Source organism: Carassius gibelio, chromosome B25, assembly GCF_023724105.1.
Source record: "Carassius gibelio isolate Cgi1373 ecotype wild population from Czech Republic chromosome B25, carGib1.2-hapl.c, whole genome shotgun sequence".
Taxonomy (NCBI): Eukaryota; Metazoa; Chordata; class Actinopteri; order Cypriniformes; family Cyprinidae; genus Carassius; species Carassius gibelio.
In genome coordinates this window covers 6,213,564-6,229,744 of record NC_068420.1, presented here as the reverse complement: position 1 = coordinate 6,229,744, position 16,181 = coordinate 6,213,564, and the positions used below count along the sequence as shown (strand labels likewise).

Here is a 16,181-nt window from a genome sequence, read left to right as displayed (position 1 = left end):
TTGAAATGTTTATTTCTTTTAATTTCTGATAATTATAACTGAAAACTAAGGAAAATCCCAAATTCATTATCTCAGAAAATTTGAATATTACTTGAGACCAATACCAAAAAGAAAGGGTTTTTAGAAATCTTGGCCAACTGAAAAGTATGATCATGTACAGCACTCAGTACTTAGTTGGGGCTCCTTTTGCCTGAATTACTGCAGCAATGCAGCGTGGCATGGAGTCGATCAGTCTGGAATAAACATTTGAAATATATCAGTCTGTGTGTAATGAATTAATATAATATACAAGTTTAACTTTTTGAATGGAATTAGGGAAATCAACTTTTTGGTGATATTCTTACATTTATTTACGTGCAAAATGAAAATAAAAATTCAATTATATAATTTACATTTGCCATTTACTATACTAGTTTTAATATGTAAATTAAAAACATATTTTAGCACTTTATAAGTTGGAAAATTAGAATGAAATTGTCTTACCCAAAGTGATTATACTGTAAATTTAAATACAGAAATATATTGCCATTTTAGATATTGCAGTGTCATTTTGCATATTACATTTGAAAAGTAAATTTTGCTACCCATATGCTTCCATAGATAAATGTTTCTTGGCCACTTAATCAGTATATTAGAATGATTTCTGAAGGATCATGTGATACTGAAGACTGGAGTAATGATGCTGAATATTCAGCTTTACATCAGAAAAATGAAATGTAAAATATATCTAAATAGAAAAATACTATTTGAGATTGCAAGATTTCACAATACTACTTTTACAGTTTCTTTGATAAGAAAAGCAGTAGTACTAGTAGTACAGTGGTGATAGTAGCAGTACTACAGTAGAAATGAATAGTAGCTACTATATAGTATGCTTTTTTTTGACCATATCAATGATGTAAATAACACAGAGAACTGGTGTTAGTGAACATACCAAACGTTATAAACCGTATTATAATGTTTAAGAGCGGGTGTTGCAAATTTATAACTTAAGGTGCAAGACTTCCGGTTACTTTAGTTATACAAAAACAATCCGTCATGCTGGAAAGTTCATATTATTTTCATGTATTATCGAGTTTGTTAACACATTGGTTTGTAGCGCAAATAGTTTTACCGTTTACTGCACTTTGTTTTTGTTTTTCTTTTAGCTATTTGAATCGGGAGTCTCGCACATAACAAATAGCTTACTTCCGCGTTGCAAAACAAGGCAGATAAACACGTGTTTCTGACATGAAAGCACAGTCCCTTGTTGACACAAGAGCATAAAAAAAAGTTTGTCCACCTCCCACTTAAGAGACATTTCCTGAATCCGAGAAGAAATCTTACATTTTTCATAAGAACACAGAGACAAGTAGCTATCTGTTTGTCTATTATGGACGACTACATGCTGTCATGTTGCTATTTATATCAAAGAAATGGCATGAATGGATTTAAAGGATTTTGGTAGATGAATGAACAGAGAAGTTTTGTCTTTACTCAGGCTGGCTAATGTCAGCTTTTGGCTGGAGACACTCACAGGACAGACTTTCTTTTTGGAATGATGAATATTGCTATTTTTAGTCTTTGGCTCTTCATTATACATTATTTAAATAAGCAGACAAGAAAGATATTTTATGAATACAATCTATGCAATAAATAGATGCAATATGCGAGTCATTCAGTGTAGATCAGATGTGACCAAACACTGCCAACAGTAGCGCTGCCGCCATCTGCTGCTTAAAAAGAAAACCTGACCAAATACAACTAATAATAATAATACATTTCTGTGTATCATAAAATGAAACATGAAATCCTTCTCCAAAAGGAAATTATTCTGTACTGTGCTAAAGTCCCTTTAGGTATATAGGGTATTCTCTAGTGTTTGATAGTGTGTATATGTGTTTAGGTACACTGAACAGCGGAATAAAATAATATAAAACTATATATATATATATATATATATATATATATATATATATATATATATATATATACACACACACACACACATTTCATACTTAGTAGGTAAATACCACTCGAAAAGAATGTTAGTATTTTAATTACATTTAGTTCGATGAGATTTCTCAAGAAAAAAAATGCATGCTAAAATAAATTTAATTTAAATAAAACATAAAAAAAAAGAATGAAATAAAAAGTCTGTTTATTTGCCTTTTTGGGATACCTCACCTGAAATTGAGCATATAAAAATAAATGCAACTAAAAGTAGCCTAAAATAATCTCAGTACAGGACTGATTAAATAAAATATAAAATGAAATCTAATGTTTTTTATCATGTGTTTCATAAAACATAACACACGGAAATGAGGACTAAAATAAAATTAAATACAGCTAAAACTATTTGTTTTAATTAAAATTGCATTTTAATTATTTATTACTAAAATCAGATGCTGAATAAAATTTTCGTTATTATTTCTGTTGTTGTACATAACTTACCTCACTGCAGTGTTGAGGAAATAAATTAAATTAAATTAAATATGATTATATTAAAATAATTAAATTACATTTTAAATTCACGTAGAGGTGCTCGCGGCTCTCACGCATGCGCGCGCCCCCGGCCCTGTCCGCTTCAGTACCGCGTAAGGGGTCACGTGATTCAGTCTCCTCCGCTCCGCATCATCATCAGCAGCAGCAGCAGAGATGTCCGCAAGCTCCGCGTTCATCGATGAGAAAGGCGGCTCCGCCAGCGAGCCCGAGTACGGACACGACCCGGCCAGCGGCGGCATCTTCTCCTCCGACTACAAGAGGTGAGCCCCGCCGAGTCTGTGCCACCCGAGCGTTACCCGACAGACAATCTCAGACAGGGCGAGCTGCGCATGCGCGGATCAACGACTGTATCCTGTGGAAAAACAAAGAGAGGATAAACAGTGAGATCAACTGGCGTGTGTTTGTGTGTGTGTGTGTGTGTGTGTGTATGTGTGTGTGTGTGCATGCGTGCGTGCGTGTGTGTGTGTGCGTGTGTGTGTGTTTGTGTGTGTTTCAGCACCGGTCGGTGGACAGCGCTCAGGTCCCATATGATGACTTCTGTGCTGTTTCACACCTCAGTTTGGCTGTTTTATTCGTTTATTTGGTGAAATGTTTGGTTTTTGTAGTTAATATTTGCATGGCAGTGATTTCTCGTTGTTTTGACAGAGTAAATATAGCCTTGTAATCTATAGTTCTCGCTATCCTATAGACTTGACGCTAGCATCACAGTGACTAGCACAGCTAACGTTTCCTCTTCATCTAATCCTCTTCTTCTGATTATAATCCTAGTTTCTCTGTTGGGCAAAGATACATCAACAAGTATTTTAAAATAAAATAGCAAATGCCTTAATTTTAAGTGTATCAAAATAAACTACAAAATATAGCAGTCACAACATATATCAAAATAAGCTACTTCTAAACAAAACACCAATCAGAGGCTGTTTTTGTGACGTCAACTTCTTACGAAATATTTTATAGTTTTTTAAAACTACACTAATACAAAACACTTAAGTATTTTGATACAAAACATGAAGCCATTTTCATAAGCACAATCAAATACAAATGACAAAATCCTGTTTTATATTTGAAATGCGTCTTTGAAACCCCTGCCTATGTTAACATCTCAGTATTTATTTTTGGGTATTTCTAGGGAACAATAGATAAAAAAAACAGACATTCCCAGACTATTTCAGATGGGGTTTTTTTTTTTTTTAATCTAAGGAGAATCTATACAGAGCGCTCTCATATGCTATTTTTATGTTTTATTTTTATGACCGTTAGTTAACCTTCTCTGAACATTGTGAGAAAAAGAAAACTGGGAAAGCTGGGAGCACATGTTTGTTCATGTTTCACACAATTATGCTTTACTTTTTGGGTTTTTAATTCACACTATTGATCTTTGGCAACACAATAATAAAAAAAAATCTATTTAGCAATAAATTAAAGCGAAATATATAATTAAAAAATATTTAAAAATATACAACTAAAAATGACAATAGCACAAAAAATGATTCAAATTAAAATAATTTTTTTTTAAATATATATACAAAATTATTTAGCATATTAATAGAACATATATTGTTTATATAAACATATATTAAAATACTAAAAGCCTAAAAATAGTTAACCAAAAAAGTAACCTTCCGTGATCATTGCAGGAAGTTTTTTGTAATAATCTAAAGAATGTTCTAGAATCGTTATTTTTAGTGTTAGTTGTATATATATATAAACTAATCTTCATAGAACATCTGGGAACCAAAATTGGGTAATCTTGGTTTTGTCCATGTTTCTCTGGGTTTTTAACTCACACTCTTTACCTTTGCCACCACAGTAGGAAGCAAATCATTGCAAATGTGAAAACCATATGATTAAAGCTCATTTAAAATATTATTAAATACCATATTAGTAAAGTAGTAAAGTAATATTAATAGGTTTTTTCTTTTCCTTTCCTAAGTAACAAAAAGTATACATGTGGAAATGTTGCGTAACACAGGGTTTAATGTGATCTTAAGCCAGGATCATCCTATTCCTCCCTCTCTATTCTTCCTCTGTGTCTTGTAAAGATTATGAAGATGAGATCTTTAACTGAGATCGATCATCAATGTTGGCTGACTCTCGTTCTCTGTCTGTGGCTATATTTAGAGGCAGGCGCTTCAGTGTGATGTGTGGAGAATATTAAGTCTGTTTCTGCTGAGGTCATGTGACATGCTCATCCTGCATCTGACGGTTTCATTGTTTATTTACTAATATTAGTCACTTGAAATGTCTATTTTTATCATTGATCATTTGCCTTTTTGATGCTTGTTGAATCCAGTGTTATTGTAATGAACTAATACTAAGATTAAAAATGATAAAAACTTGTTTGTGGTAATTGAAACAAAGCTGAAATTATTAGGTGAAAACTTAATGAATTAAAAATGTAAACACAAATTAGAAATAAATAAACCGAAGTGCTTACATTTTTTAACTATTACAGAAAAACAGAAATAAATAAAAAACGAGTGCTAAATTAAATATATTACAAAATCAAATCAAATTTAAATCGAAATGTTTAAAGAAAACGTAATGGAAATGACAAAAGCACCTCCTAAAATGACTAAAACATAACTCAAATTAAAATCTATCTAAATATGAAAGGCAGCTACTTCAAAATATGAATAAATGCTATAATAGTATATAAATAAGACTGAAATTACACTGCTTGGATAAATCTGGGCGTCATTTAGTTCATGTAATTTCTCTCTCAGACAGTAGATAGGGCCAGACGCACACTCTTAAAAAAAAGGTGCTTCATGATGCCATAGAATAAGGTTTTTTGTTTGTCTAAATGGTTCCATAAAGAACCTTTAACAACTGAAGAAACTTAAAAAAAAAAAAAAAAAAAAAAACAATGTAAATGCCTTTAATGTCACTTTAGATAAATTTAATGCATCCCTTTTGAATTAAAGTGAAAAAACAAACAAACGCCTAGCTTTATTTAGATGGACATGCAGCACTGATTCCAGCAGAGGGCGCTGTAATACTAGAATTTATGCAAGAACACACAAACCAGTCACTGGAAGTTAGAGATGATAAAACAGTTTATTAATCTATCCATTATTAACAAGAAAAATCGTGTAATCAGAATAACTTCTTTAGGAACCTTCCTGTTCTTATAAAATGATAACCAATAATAGTCTAACTTATTTTCACACTCCATTGTCCTCAGTTATCTCCCACTTAATGTTCTGTTTCTCTTAGAAATATGTCACTGTATGAACATTAGACGCACTGTGAATGCATTTGATTCTGTTGTTGTGTTGTGCATGAGGCATAAATGTGACATAAATATGTTTTCTCTGTGCATAATCATCACTTCTGATTTCACATTGGATTTCTGCTCTGACACTGTTGTGCTGCAGGATGCGTGTGTGAATGTGTGTGTGTGTGTAATGGCAGTTCAACTGGTTCCACAGTAAACATGAAGACGAGCGATCCTCACATGCTGTTGCCTTGGAAACACGCCCCTCTGACCTGTTAGTGTACAGCTCTCCATCTCTGCTGCGATCACAGCTAAATAAGCAGAGAAGCAGAGATGCTGATCTATAGGGAATTCATGAAATTGCTGGAGATCAGACAGACTGTGTATGTGAGTGCAGAGAGATTTGGGACTTACTGACGCAGGAGAATGTCTCTTTAGAGCTCAGTAGCTTTTAGCACTGCAGTGTGAATCCTGCATCTGTCTGTGAATTCGGCTGTTCCCTTCTCCATGTTATTCTGGGTTCAGAAACGGCACTTTACTGACTATAAGAATCAGACTCATTCAAATGAATCAACTGTATTGAACGAATCGTTTTGATCAAATTGTATCGTCAAACATGACGTATCAGGGTGACTGAAATGTAACCAAAGTGTATCTGACAAAATATCAGTAAACAGAGTCATAATGATTCGAATCAAACAAACTGTATCAGACAGAATAAAACTAAATGTGACTGAAGTGTAACTGAATCTGAATGATTCAAATGAATCAAACTGTCCTGGAAAAAAATGAACATGAATCAAATTGAATTATACTGATTCAATTTTAATTAAAAAAATCTCATAAAGAATGAAACCGAAGCATTTTATACAAACCGAATTGAACATGAATGCAAATGATTCAGACTGTACTAAATAGAATGAAAGTGAATCAAAACAAATTTAAATAGAATCAAACTGTGTTGGAGAGAACGACGGTGATTCAAACTAAATGGTACTCATTCAAATAAACAGTATTAGAATTAAACCTTTTTTAAGTGAACTGGACAGAAAAAAAACTGAATTGACGTGAATCAGATTGAACTGGACAGAATGTAACTCATTCGAATCTTGTTTTGCTGTATGGGACAGAATGAAAGTGAATCAAAATTGAAACAGTCTGATTCAAATGTATTCAAACTGGATCAGACAGAATGACAGTAAATGGAACTGAATCATACTGATTTAAGTGAATCAAACTGCATCGACGGAATAAATCAAACTGAACTGGACAGACTGAGATTGAAATATTACACTGTATCAGTCAGAATGAAAGTGAATCAAAGCAGTGAATCAGTCCGATTTATCTCTATGGTTTAGATTCAGTTAAAAAAAATATATATTTTATCTTGTAACTAGTTACATTCACTCAGTTTCTCTCTTCAGAGTGTTAGCTGAATTATTTTTTAGTTGGCATAAATTTTATTGAATTTTATTTATTTATATAGTTTTATAGTCTAGATTCTAATTAACTAAAACTTTAAAATTGGTCAAACATTTAGAAAACTACAGCAAATTATATCAATTAATATTATATAAGATTTATTATTTGGGCATCATAAGAAATTACTGTAGAACAAAAACTGGTGTCTAACAATCACTAAAAACATAGAATTAGCATGCAGTTATATTGTATTGCTTCCTGACTCTTTATATACAACTGTTAACACTAGTAAGCAACACTGATGTCACATGATCACATTTTGTGCATGTTTTACATTAAGCAAGTAACATCGAGTTTTAATGTCTGTTGTAAAAAACTGTTCAACTGAATCAAATAACGAGTCAAAAAAACTGAAACCAAACGTGAATGGTGCAGAATGTGCACACACACTCAAAACAACATGATTATCTGCACTGTGGTTTTTAGCATTCAAAGCGAATAATAATACAGTGCTTGTGCGTGTCGACATCCCGATGAAGGGGTTTTCCTGTGAAAAGCCTTTTTTCAGAGCAGCGTTTCTAGCTGAGTCATATCAGAGACAGGGAGAGGCAATCGACTGCTGCAGAAAATACGATGCAAAAGAGGACGAGGGACAGAACAATGTGCCAGAGTCCTTGGAAAGAGTGATGGTGTGAATGAAAGGAGAGGGAGAGACAGAGTATGTGTTTCATTAGGGGCGGGGTTTGCTGCTGGTGGGCGGGGTTTAGCGATCAGAGCAGTGTGTGCACCATCAGTCAGCTCTGAGCAGGATGAGAACAGCTTTTGCTGCTACCTCCCTTCTCGTCTCTTCACCTCTCAGGACCACCTCACATGAAAGACGCTTTGAAGCCTCTGTATCTGCATCGAGTTGAAGACCAGACTTAAGGATTGTGCTTGTGCTTTGGAGTTTACAGTCTGCTGTTGCTTTTGACACGGATTCTACAGGTGTGTGTAAGCGTTTGACTCTTCAAGGATCATCTACAGGTGTGTAAACCTGCCTCAGGGGATCTAAACAGGTGTGAAAGTTTTGGGACTAGCTTGACGATGACCACCATGCAGAGGTTGCTCCAGCTGCCGGCGAACGCTGTGAACATGGTGAAGAGCGTGCAGGGAGGCTCTCAGGGCCAGGAGGAGGCTCTCAGCCCGGTGCTGACACCCGACAGTGGCCCGCAGAACTGGTATAACGCCGTCCAGCCAGAGGAACTCCGACACCTGAGATCTGGGGGTACGGGCGGCGGGGGGGAGGGGTCAGAGGATCGACCCGGGCTGGAGGAGGGGCTTTCCAGCCTTCAGTCACAACCTTTACGGTACGCTAACACTCGTGTAAAGTGTGAGTGATCTCTTTCAAAGTGTCATTTAAGCCATCTGTTGTTTCTCTGAAGAAAATTGTCAAAAATGAGATAATTTACATAAAAATAATTTTAAATAAAAAGAAAGTTTCATTAAAAAAAGTTTAATAAACATTTTAATGTACATTTAATTGCACTAAATGTATAATGTTATAAATAAATATAAAATTATAACCAAAATAAAAAAATATATTTTTATGTTAATAAAGTTCAGTAGTCATTGAAGTGATGTCTTGGGAAGCCTATGGTTGGGCGTTGGCTGAAGATGTGGAGTTGTGGGCTGGTTGAAGTTTTGAGGCGGTCACAGACTCGAGGTGAACTTGGAGACACTGCGTTGCAGCAAAACTGAACTCAGAATACTAAACTCTCAATTTTTTATTTCGGAAAATAAAATAAACTAAAGAAAAAAAAAAGAAAAAGGTAAAGTTTGACGAGACTAGATGGTTGCTGACATGTAAGCCAGAGCACGCTGGAACAGTGCCTCGAAGAATTCACGGGCAAAAGCAATGACTAATAGCAGAAACCGGCGGCTAAAAGCCAAAAAAGGCAACAGTAATAATTTGATGTTGTCCTGAGTATTTAAACAAGGCTGTTGGACACATTTTCCAAATGGTGTCTTGACCAATTAGACATTTAAAAATTTTTACAAAGTACTGATTCATAGAAACATGTAAAGTATGAAAATTCGATCCCTTACATACATGAATATAATCCTATAAACTATTCAATAGTTCTTCAAAATAAATACACAATAAGTGATTAGGACATGATAGTCAAATGCCTGGGTTACATACATGATATAGAGTGATGCGTACAAGTGAAAGTTGCTCATAAGTCCTTTAAGTATCATTTTGGTGCATATATATATACATGTAAAAGACAGTATCTCTGTCATTCTATGGATATGAGGATGTGCTTTGTGAGGAACAAAAGGTCAAAAGTACGGTGGCCAAGAGAACTCAACACGCAACTTCAATAAACTCAAATCTGATCCAGCAAATCAAGACAATGTCTTCATCGGTTTAACAGCAGGTGCTGTAAATGCTCAATACAGATATATTAAGGAAATTTACGAAATATCTTCATGGAACATTTACATAATATCCTATTGATTTTTGGCATGAAAGAAAAATTATAATAATTTTGGCCCAAAATGTATTGTTGGCTATTGCTACAAATATACCGTGCTGCTTATGACTGGTTTTGTGCTGCAGGGTCACATATATATAATTGGCATTACTCTTATTATTTGGTCTCTTCTGAAACTCTTTAAGACACATTGCTGTCTTGGAGAAACTCTCTTATTAGTTCTTTTTCTTTCCTACTGGATCTTCTCTTCTTGTTATTGAACCTTTTGAGCAGAGGCTTTGTTCATTGTCAGCTCTGGTTGGTGTGACCTGCTCATACAGTGACACCTAAGTCATGCAGATCTTCCTCTACACATAGTCCAGAACAGTTGGCAGAGCCTCGAGGAGTATCACTGTCTCAGAGTCTGTGTCCAGAGAGGATAACTATGCTCCTCAGCAGGCTGCAAGAGAGTTAGAACCCCATGTGGAGCCTTGAATTATGAATAACTTGTATAATATGGAGCTCAATGTGTCTCATGCATGAAGAAGAAGTGGATAGGAGATATATTGCAAATCAGATTCTCTGCAGGGAGCTTGTATTTCATTGCATATGGTCATTACAATATCGTATGAAATGGCTTTATTTTATATTAGTGAAATCACTCTCATGCTAAAGCGGATGTGAATGCTGGGACAATGCATTGCTAGTGATTTGTGCTGTTGAACTTGTTCTTGTGTTTTAACTGTGACTGTCGAGGATGATACAGTTTATTTTAAATGTCTGCGCATTAAACTAGATGTTTTACAACTATAAACATCAACAGTGATACATTTATTATCAGTTTTATAAACAACTAAATAAAATGTTTTTCTCTACTGTTCTGTATGTATATATGCATGCAGTATATATATACAAATATATTAATATTAATTATATTATATATCTATTTATCTATCTATATATATTAAATTATATATGTTTATGGATTTTACATATACATTTTAACATTAATATTAACATGAAACATAATAAATACATTTTTACATATTATTTTTTACATTATTTTAATTAAAAAGAATACATTTATCAGCTAAATTAACAATTTAATTTTACACTTTTACAATCAAATTATTCCAAGACCAAATCACATTTGTTAGCTTCAAGCTTTTTATTTCTTTTTAAAGAAAATTGGTTTCTTTTTAAGTGCATATTTATGTAACAGCTTAGGCTGCACCTAAAAGTTTTCCAGTAGTGTAAATATAGCTACCCCCCATTGTTGTAAACATATCCAGCATCTGATTTATTGTTGGACTAATTAATTTGCTAAAAGCTCGTCCTGTATGTAAATCAAAGCATTGGTGCTCAGTCACTGCTGGTCAGGAGGGAAAGTGATTCCAGGTTTGTATTCCCTCTGCATGCAGCAGTTCATACTGACTAAGTCTTCCCGTATTTATCCACTACATTTATAATCCAAAACAATTTACAGCTCATTCAGTTCTCTGGAGTATGACATATGATAATCTACTGTAATATGGAGGTGAGGTATTTGACTGTAGCATGTCTGCTGAATCACCGAGCTCATGCTCATCCTCTTACGTTGCTCTGATCACGACCCACTGAGTGCGTACACACAACTAGCACAGCCATCACGACAGGACACACACACTGATGCATGAAAGAAAACACCACCCACACCTTCTCACACACTCGCACTAATATTTGACAGTATTTATACGGCGTGAAACTCTGCGGACCCTTCCAGCTAATAAAGCCACCGAGGGAGTCTTTTTTCAAGAGCGATAGATAGTTGTGCTGGGTGGGAGACTCTGACAGCAAATCTATCCACTGGAGTTTATTGCTCTCTTTGTTGCTGTGGAAACCAGAGAGTGGGACCGTGGTGTATTGCGAGATTTCATAGTCGTTTAATACCACACGGGGAGAATATGTTTAATTAGCTAATTGTGTTATCTTGACCAGTTTATTGTGGGAGACAGTTTGAGACGAAACCCATTAAAACACTTGCAATACACATGGAAAACTTGCTATACACATTGCAAACTTGCGATACACAATGAAAACTTGTGATACACAATGAAAACTTGCGATAGACATTGAAACACTTGCTCGTACGTGTGGGACACTTGCTCGTACATGTGAGACACTTGCTCGTACATGTGAGACACTTGCTCGTACATCTGAGACACTTGCTCGTACATGTGAGACACTTGCTCGTACATGTGGGACACTTGCTCGTACATGTGAGACACTTGCTCGTACATGTGGGACACTTGCTCGTACATGTGGGACACTTGCTCGTACATGTGGGACACTTGCTCGTACATGTGGGACACTTGCGCATACTAGTGAGACACTTGCTCGTACATGTGAGACACTTGCGCGTACATGTGAGACACTTGCTCGTACATGTGGGACACTTGCTCGTACATGTGAGACACTTGCTCGTACATGTGAGACACTTGCTCGTACATGTGGGACACTTGCTCGTACATGTGAGACACTTGCGCGTACATGTGAGACACTTGCGCGTACATGTGAGACACTTGCGCGTACATGTGAGACACTTGCTCGTACATGTGAGACACTTGCTCGTACATGTGAGACACTTGCTCGTACATGTGAGACACTTGCTCGTACATGTGGGACACTTGCTCGTACATGTGAGACACTTGCTCGTACATGTGGGACACTTGCTCGTACATGTGAGACACTTGCGCGTACATGTGAGACACTTGCTCGTACATGTGAGACACTTGCTCGTACATGTGGGACACTTGCTCGTACATGTGAGACACTTGCTCGTACATGTGAGACACTTGCTCGTACATGTGGGACACTTGCTCGTACATGTGAGACACTTGCTCGTACATGTGGGACACTTGCTCGTACATGTGAGACACTTGCGCGTACATGTGAGACACTTGCTCGTACATGTGGGACACTTGCTCGTACATGTGGGACACTTGCTCGTACATGTGGGACACTTGCTCGTACATGTGAGACACTTGCGCGTACATGTGAGACACTTGCTCGTACATGTGAGACACTTGCTCGTACATGTGAGACACTTGCTCGTACATGTGAGACACTTGCTCGTACATGTGGGACACTTGCTCGTACATGTGAGACACTTGCTCGTACATGTGAGACACTTGCGCGTACATGTGAGACACTTGCTCGTACATGTGAGACACTTGCTCGTACATGTGAGACACTTGCGCGTACATGTGGGACACTTGCTCGTACATGTGAGACACTTGCTCGTACATGTGAGACACTTGCTCGTACATGTGAGACACTTGCTCGTACAGTTGAGACACTTGCTCGTACATGTGAAACACTATATATCTGTGCCTATATATGAAAGACGTGGTTACATAGAAACTCTTTGCATATACCCTTAATTGCCCACATACTGTTGTACCTGAACAAAGACTGCACTTTCAAACATTCTCCCATGTGAGAGAGCATAAACATTTTCAGTTTGTCCGAAAGTTGTTTCATTGCAAACGGAAGTTTAGTTCATTTGGAAACAGAAGGGCAGTTTATGCAAAGAGTTTCGATGTAACTGCATGTCTTTCTATATATGCACACATATATAGTGTTTCACATGTATGCGCGAGTGATTCACATGTACGCCCAAGTGTTCCAATGGGTTTCGTCTCAAACGTCCTCCCATAGTTTGTTATATTTTCATGCCACAGCTTTTAGGGAAAACACTCACTCTGATTGGTTCATTCTGAAGATACTGGGACATGATTAAGCCTGTCATAATGCCTGACATGTTTTCATCGATCAGGGTTCTGATCTGTGATGACATTATACATCTTGTTTACGAATTCAGGATTCAATATAGTACTACATTTGCCCATAACCAGTCTGCTATTTGCATACATTTGAATATATTCAGTGATTGGCTTTTGACTATGTAAATATTACAGCATATTTTTAAACTAACATTCTGCATTTAAATAAATCTGTTTAATTAATCAAAAATAACGTAAAATTGTGAATTTTTTTTACTATTTAAAATAAATGTGTTCTATTTAAATATATTTTAAAACATAATTAATTTATGTGATCAAAAACTGAATTTTCAGCATCATTATAGTGTCACACGATGTTTCAGAAATTATTGTAATATGCTGATCTGCTGCTCAAGAAACACTTTCTTTAATTAAAAATGTTGAAAACTGGTGCTGTTAAATATTTTTCTGAAAAGTTTTTTTTTTTTTTTGATGAATAGAAATTTCAAAAGAACAGCATTTATATATTAAATATAAATGTATTGTAAAATTATAAATGTCTTTACTGCCACTTTGGATCAATTTCATCCATTGTTGCTCAATAAAAAAACATTCTTAAAAAAATTAATTAATTATAATTATTATTACATATAAATAATTATATACAATAATAATGATAATTATATTGTTATTGATTATTAGAATTAGTATTATTTTTATAATAATAATAATAATAATAAAATCTTGCTAACCCCAAATTCTTAAAGCAACCAAACCTTAATTTTGATATTGTGGGTCATTTATGTCCAGGAGTGAGAATGTTTAACACACAAATGAGGAATTATTAGATATTATGAACTAAATAACAATTTCCTGTTGTGTATAAATCATTGTGAATTATCATCATCATCATCATCATCAAAGAACTTAATTGTTAAACTTAAACTTGATTTGATGAAAAACAAAACACATTGTTCTCTTGGAATCTGAGCATAGTAGAGCCTGTTTGATATTTGATATTAGATGTGCTCATTCAGTTGGTTAGTTTGTGTGTGAATGTGTCTGTATGTGTGAACAGATGTCAGTTTGTCGATTTAAACCCAGCCAGTGTGATAAATGAAGAGAGAGAGAGACAAAACGAGAGACTCAACATCTTTCCTTCACAACTTCTTTCTAAATGGAGATTGCTGACATAAGATGTGGTTGCCATAGTAATGTGTATCTATGGACAAGGGGTTATTCTTGCATGCAGGATGTCAGACGGTCTCATCTGTATCAGAGTGATGAGCTGACTGACCCAGCATCAGAATGAGTTTGGCTTGTCATGTGACTGATTTGGAGCTCCTCAGATAAACACCTCTTGACTCATAGGGTGCTAAGTTGAGGATCTCTTGCATTTAGATACATGTAGAAAGTGGGTAATATTTATATCTTTTCTCAGCTAACATTAATAGGTTACCCCAGACTTCTGGAGGATCATTGGCTTTATTAATTATCATGCCTCTTGGCTCGTTTGGAGTCACAGACATCAGCTATAGAACATCAAGTCAGTTTTGATCAACAAATACTTCAATCTTTAAAGACCCTTTAAAAAGCCAGTCCTTAATGTGTTGACATGTTGTGTGAAACCGAGACATATATTCTGCATTTTGAAGGCCTGGACTGCTTATGCTATGGATAAAAAGACACTTTCTTTGCAACCAATAGATGGGAAAGGAAAATAAGCTATTAGCTTTGAAACAACCAAAGACGTCATCAAACCAGAATTTGCTAATTGCTAATGCTTGCAGGCTAGGGTGACCACCTTCTAATAAGCTCAAGGGGGGACAAGGGGTATGTTTCTGAGGGACAATGTGGGACACTGCCCCCACCCCATGGGCAGACTCACTAATAGTGGTTTACCCATTTCTAGCACATACCACCTTACATGGTATATTAATAATGTCCTATTCCCCTAAACATGTGTAATTGCTGATGTACTGTATGCTTATGACAGAATCAAGGCTCGCACCTCCCAACTCAAAATGCTTCCAAGATCGACTTGTCGACCGCGATCGACGGGTTGGTGACTCCAGATATAGATGAGCCACCAACTTTTTGAGCAACCATTGATTACGCGTGACACAGTCTCAATTTGTGGGACGGCATGAATTGGGCTTCAAACGCTGTGCGCGCACGCGTTACGCGGGACGGGTGGTCACCCTATTGCAGGCAGTACTTATAAACTAAAGTTTATAAATGTTCACAATATTTCTTTTTTAGCTTTATAAATCTAAAATCTTTTTTTAATACAGTAACTGTTGTAGGCAAACATAGCAATTTTTTACATTTAATCTATAATTAATCATTAAATTTAAAACGGTTTTTATTTATTTAGATTATTATAAACATATAACATAGCAAATAAAATGAATACAAAATTTGATTTTAAAGCAATCTTTTTTTCAGCTGCTTTAAGGATGCAAATGCCAAACTGATTATAACTTTAAGTGAAGTTACATTAATTGCATTACACTTCTGCAAGAAAGTTACAACAAAACAGCATATATATACCCAGAATGCCAATAAAAACTATTTGTACAGCAATGCTGGGATACAAAACCAGTTCTTCTCAGGAAAAGCATGTCAGAACAACAATTTACTGCCATTGATTTCTTGGAGAAACAATTGTCATCCAAATGAGAGAGAAAAGGTTTGTGGCTCCCCTTGGGTTCGTATCTGGTTCTTGTGGAAACCAAATCATGCTGTTGATGGTATTTATGTGTGTGTTTGTCTGTTTTGATTCTCTGTTTGTCAAATTTGTGTGAATCCTTTGAAGGAAGGCTTGATTTAATT

At 35.6% G+C, this 16,181-nt stretch overlaps 1 protein-coding gene across 7 annotated transcripts in view; it reads left to right on the top strand.

Annotated features, from left to right (window-relative positions):
• The first annotated feature begins 2,591 nt into the window (after positions 1 to 2,591).
• LOC128013713 (AP-3 complex subunit beta-2) overlaps positions 2,592 to 16,181 on the top strand; it is a 34,144-nt gene continuing 20,554 nt past the window's right edge. For 4 of the 7 annotated variants that reach the window (XM_052596860.1, XM_052596858.1, XM_052596856.1 and 1 more), the window contains exon 1: positions 2,592 to 2,744. In XM_052596860.1, coding sequence (XP_052452820.1) covers positions 2,638 to 2,744 — 107 coding nt within the window. In that variant the 5' untranslated portion in view covers positions 2,592 to 2,637. Of the gene's footprint in view, positions 2,745 to 7,898; positions 8,473 to 16,181 lie in introns of those variants that run through there. The other 3 variants (XM_052596853.1, XM_052596855.1, XM_052596854.1) reach the window with 3 other exon arrangements.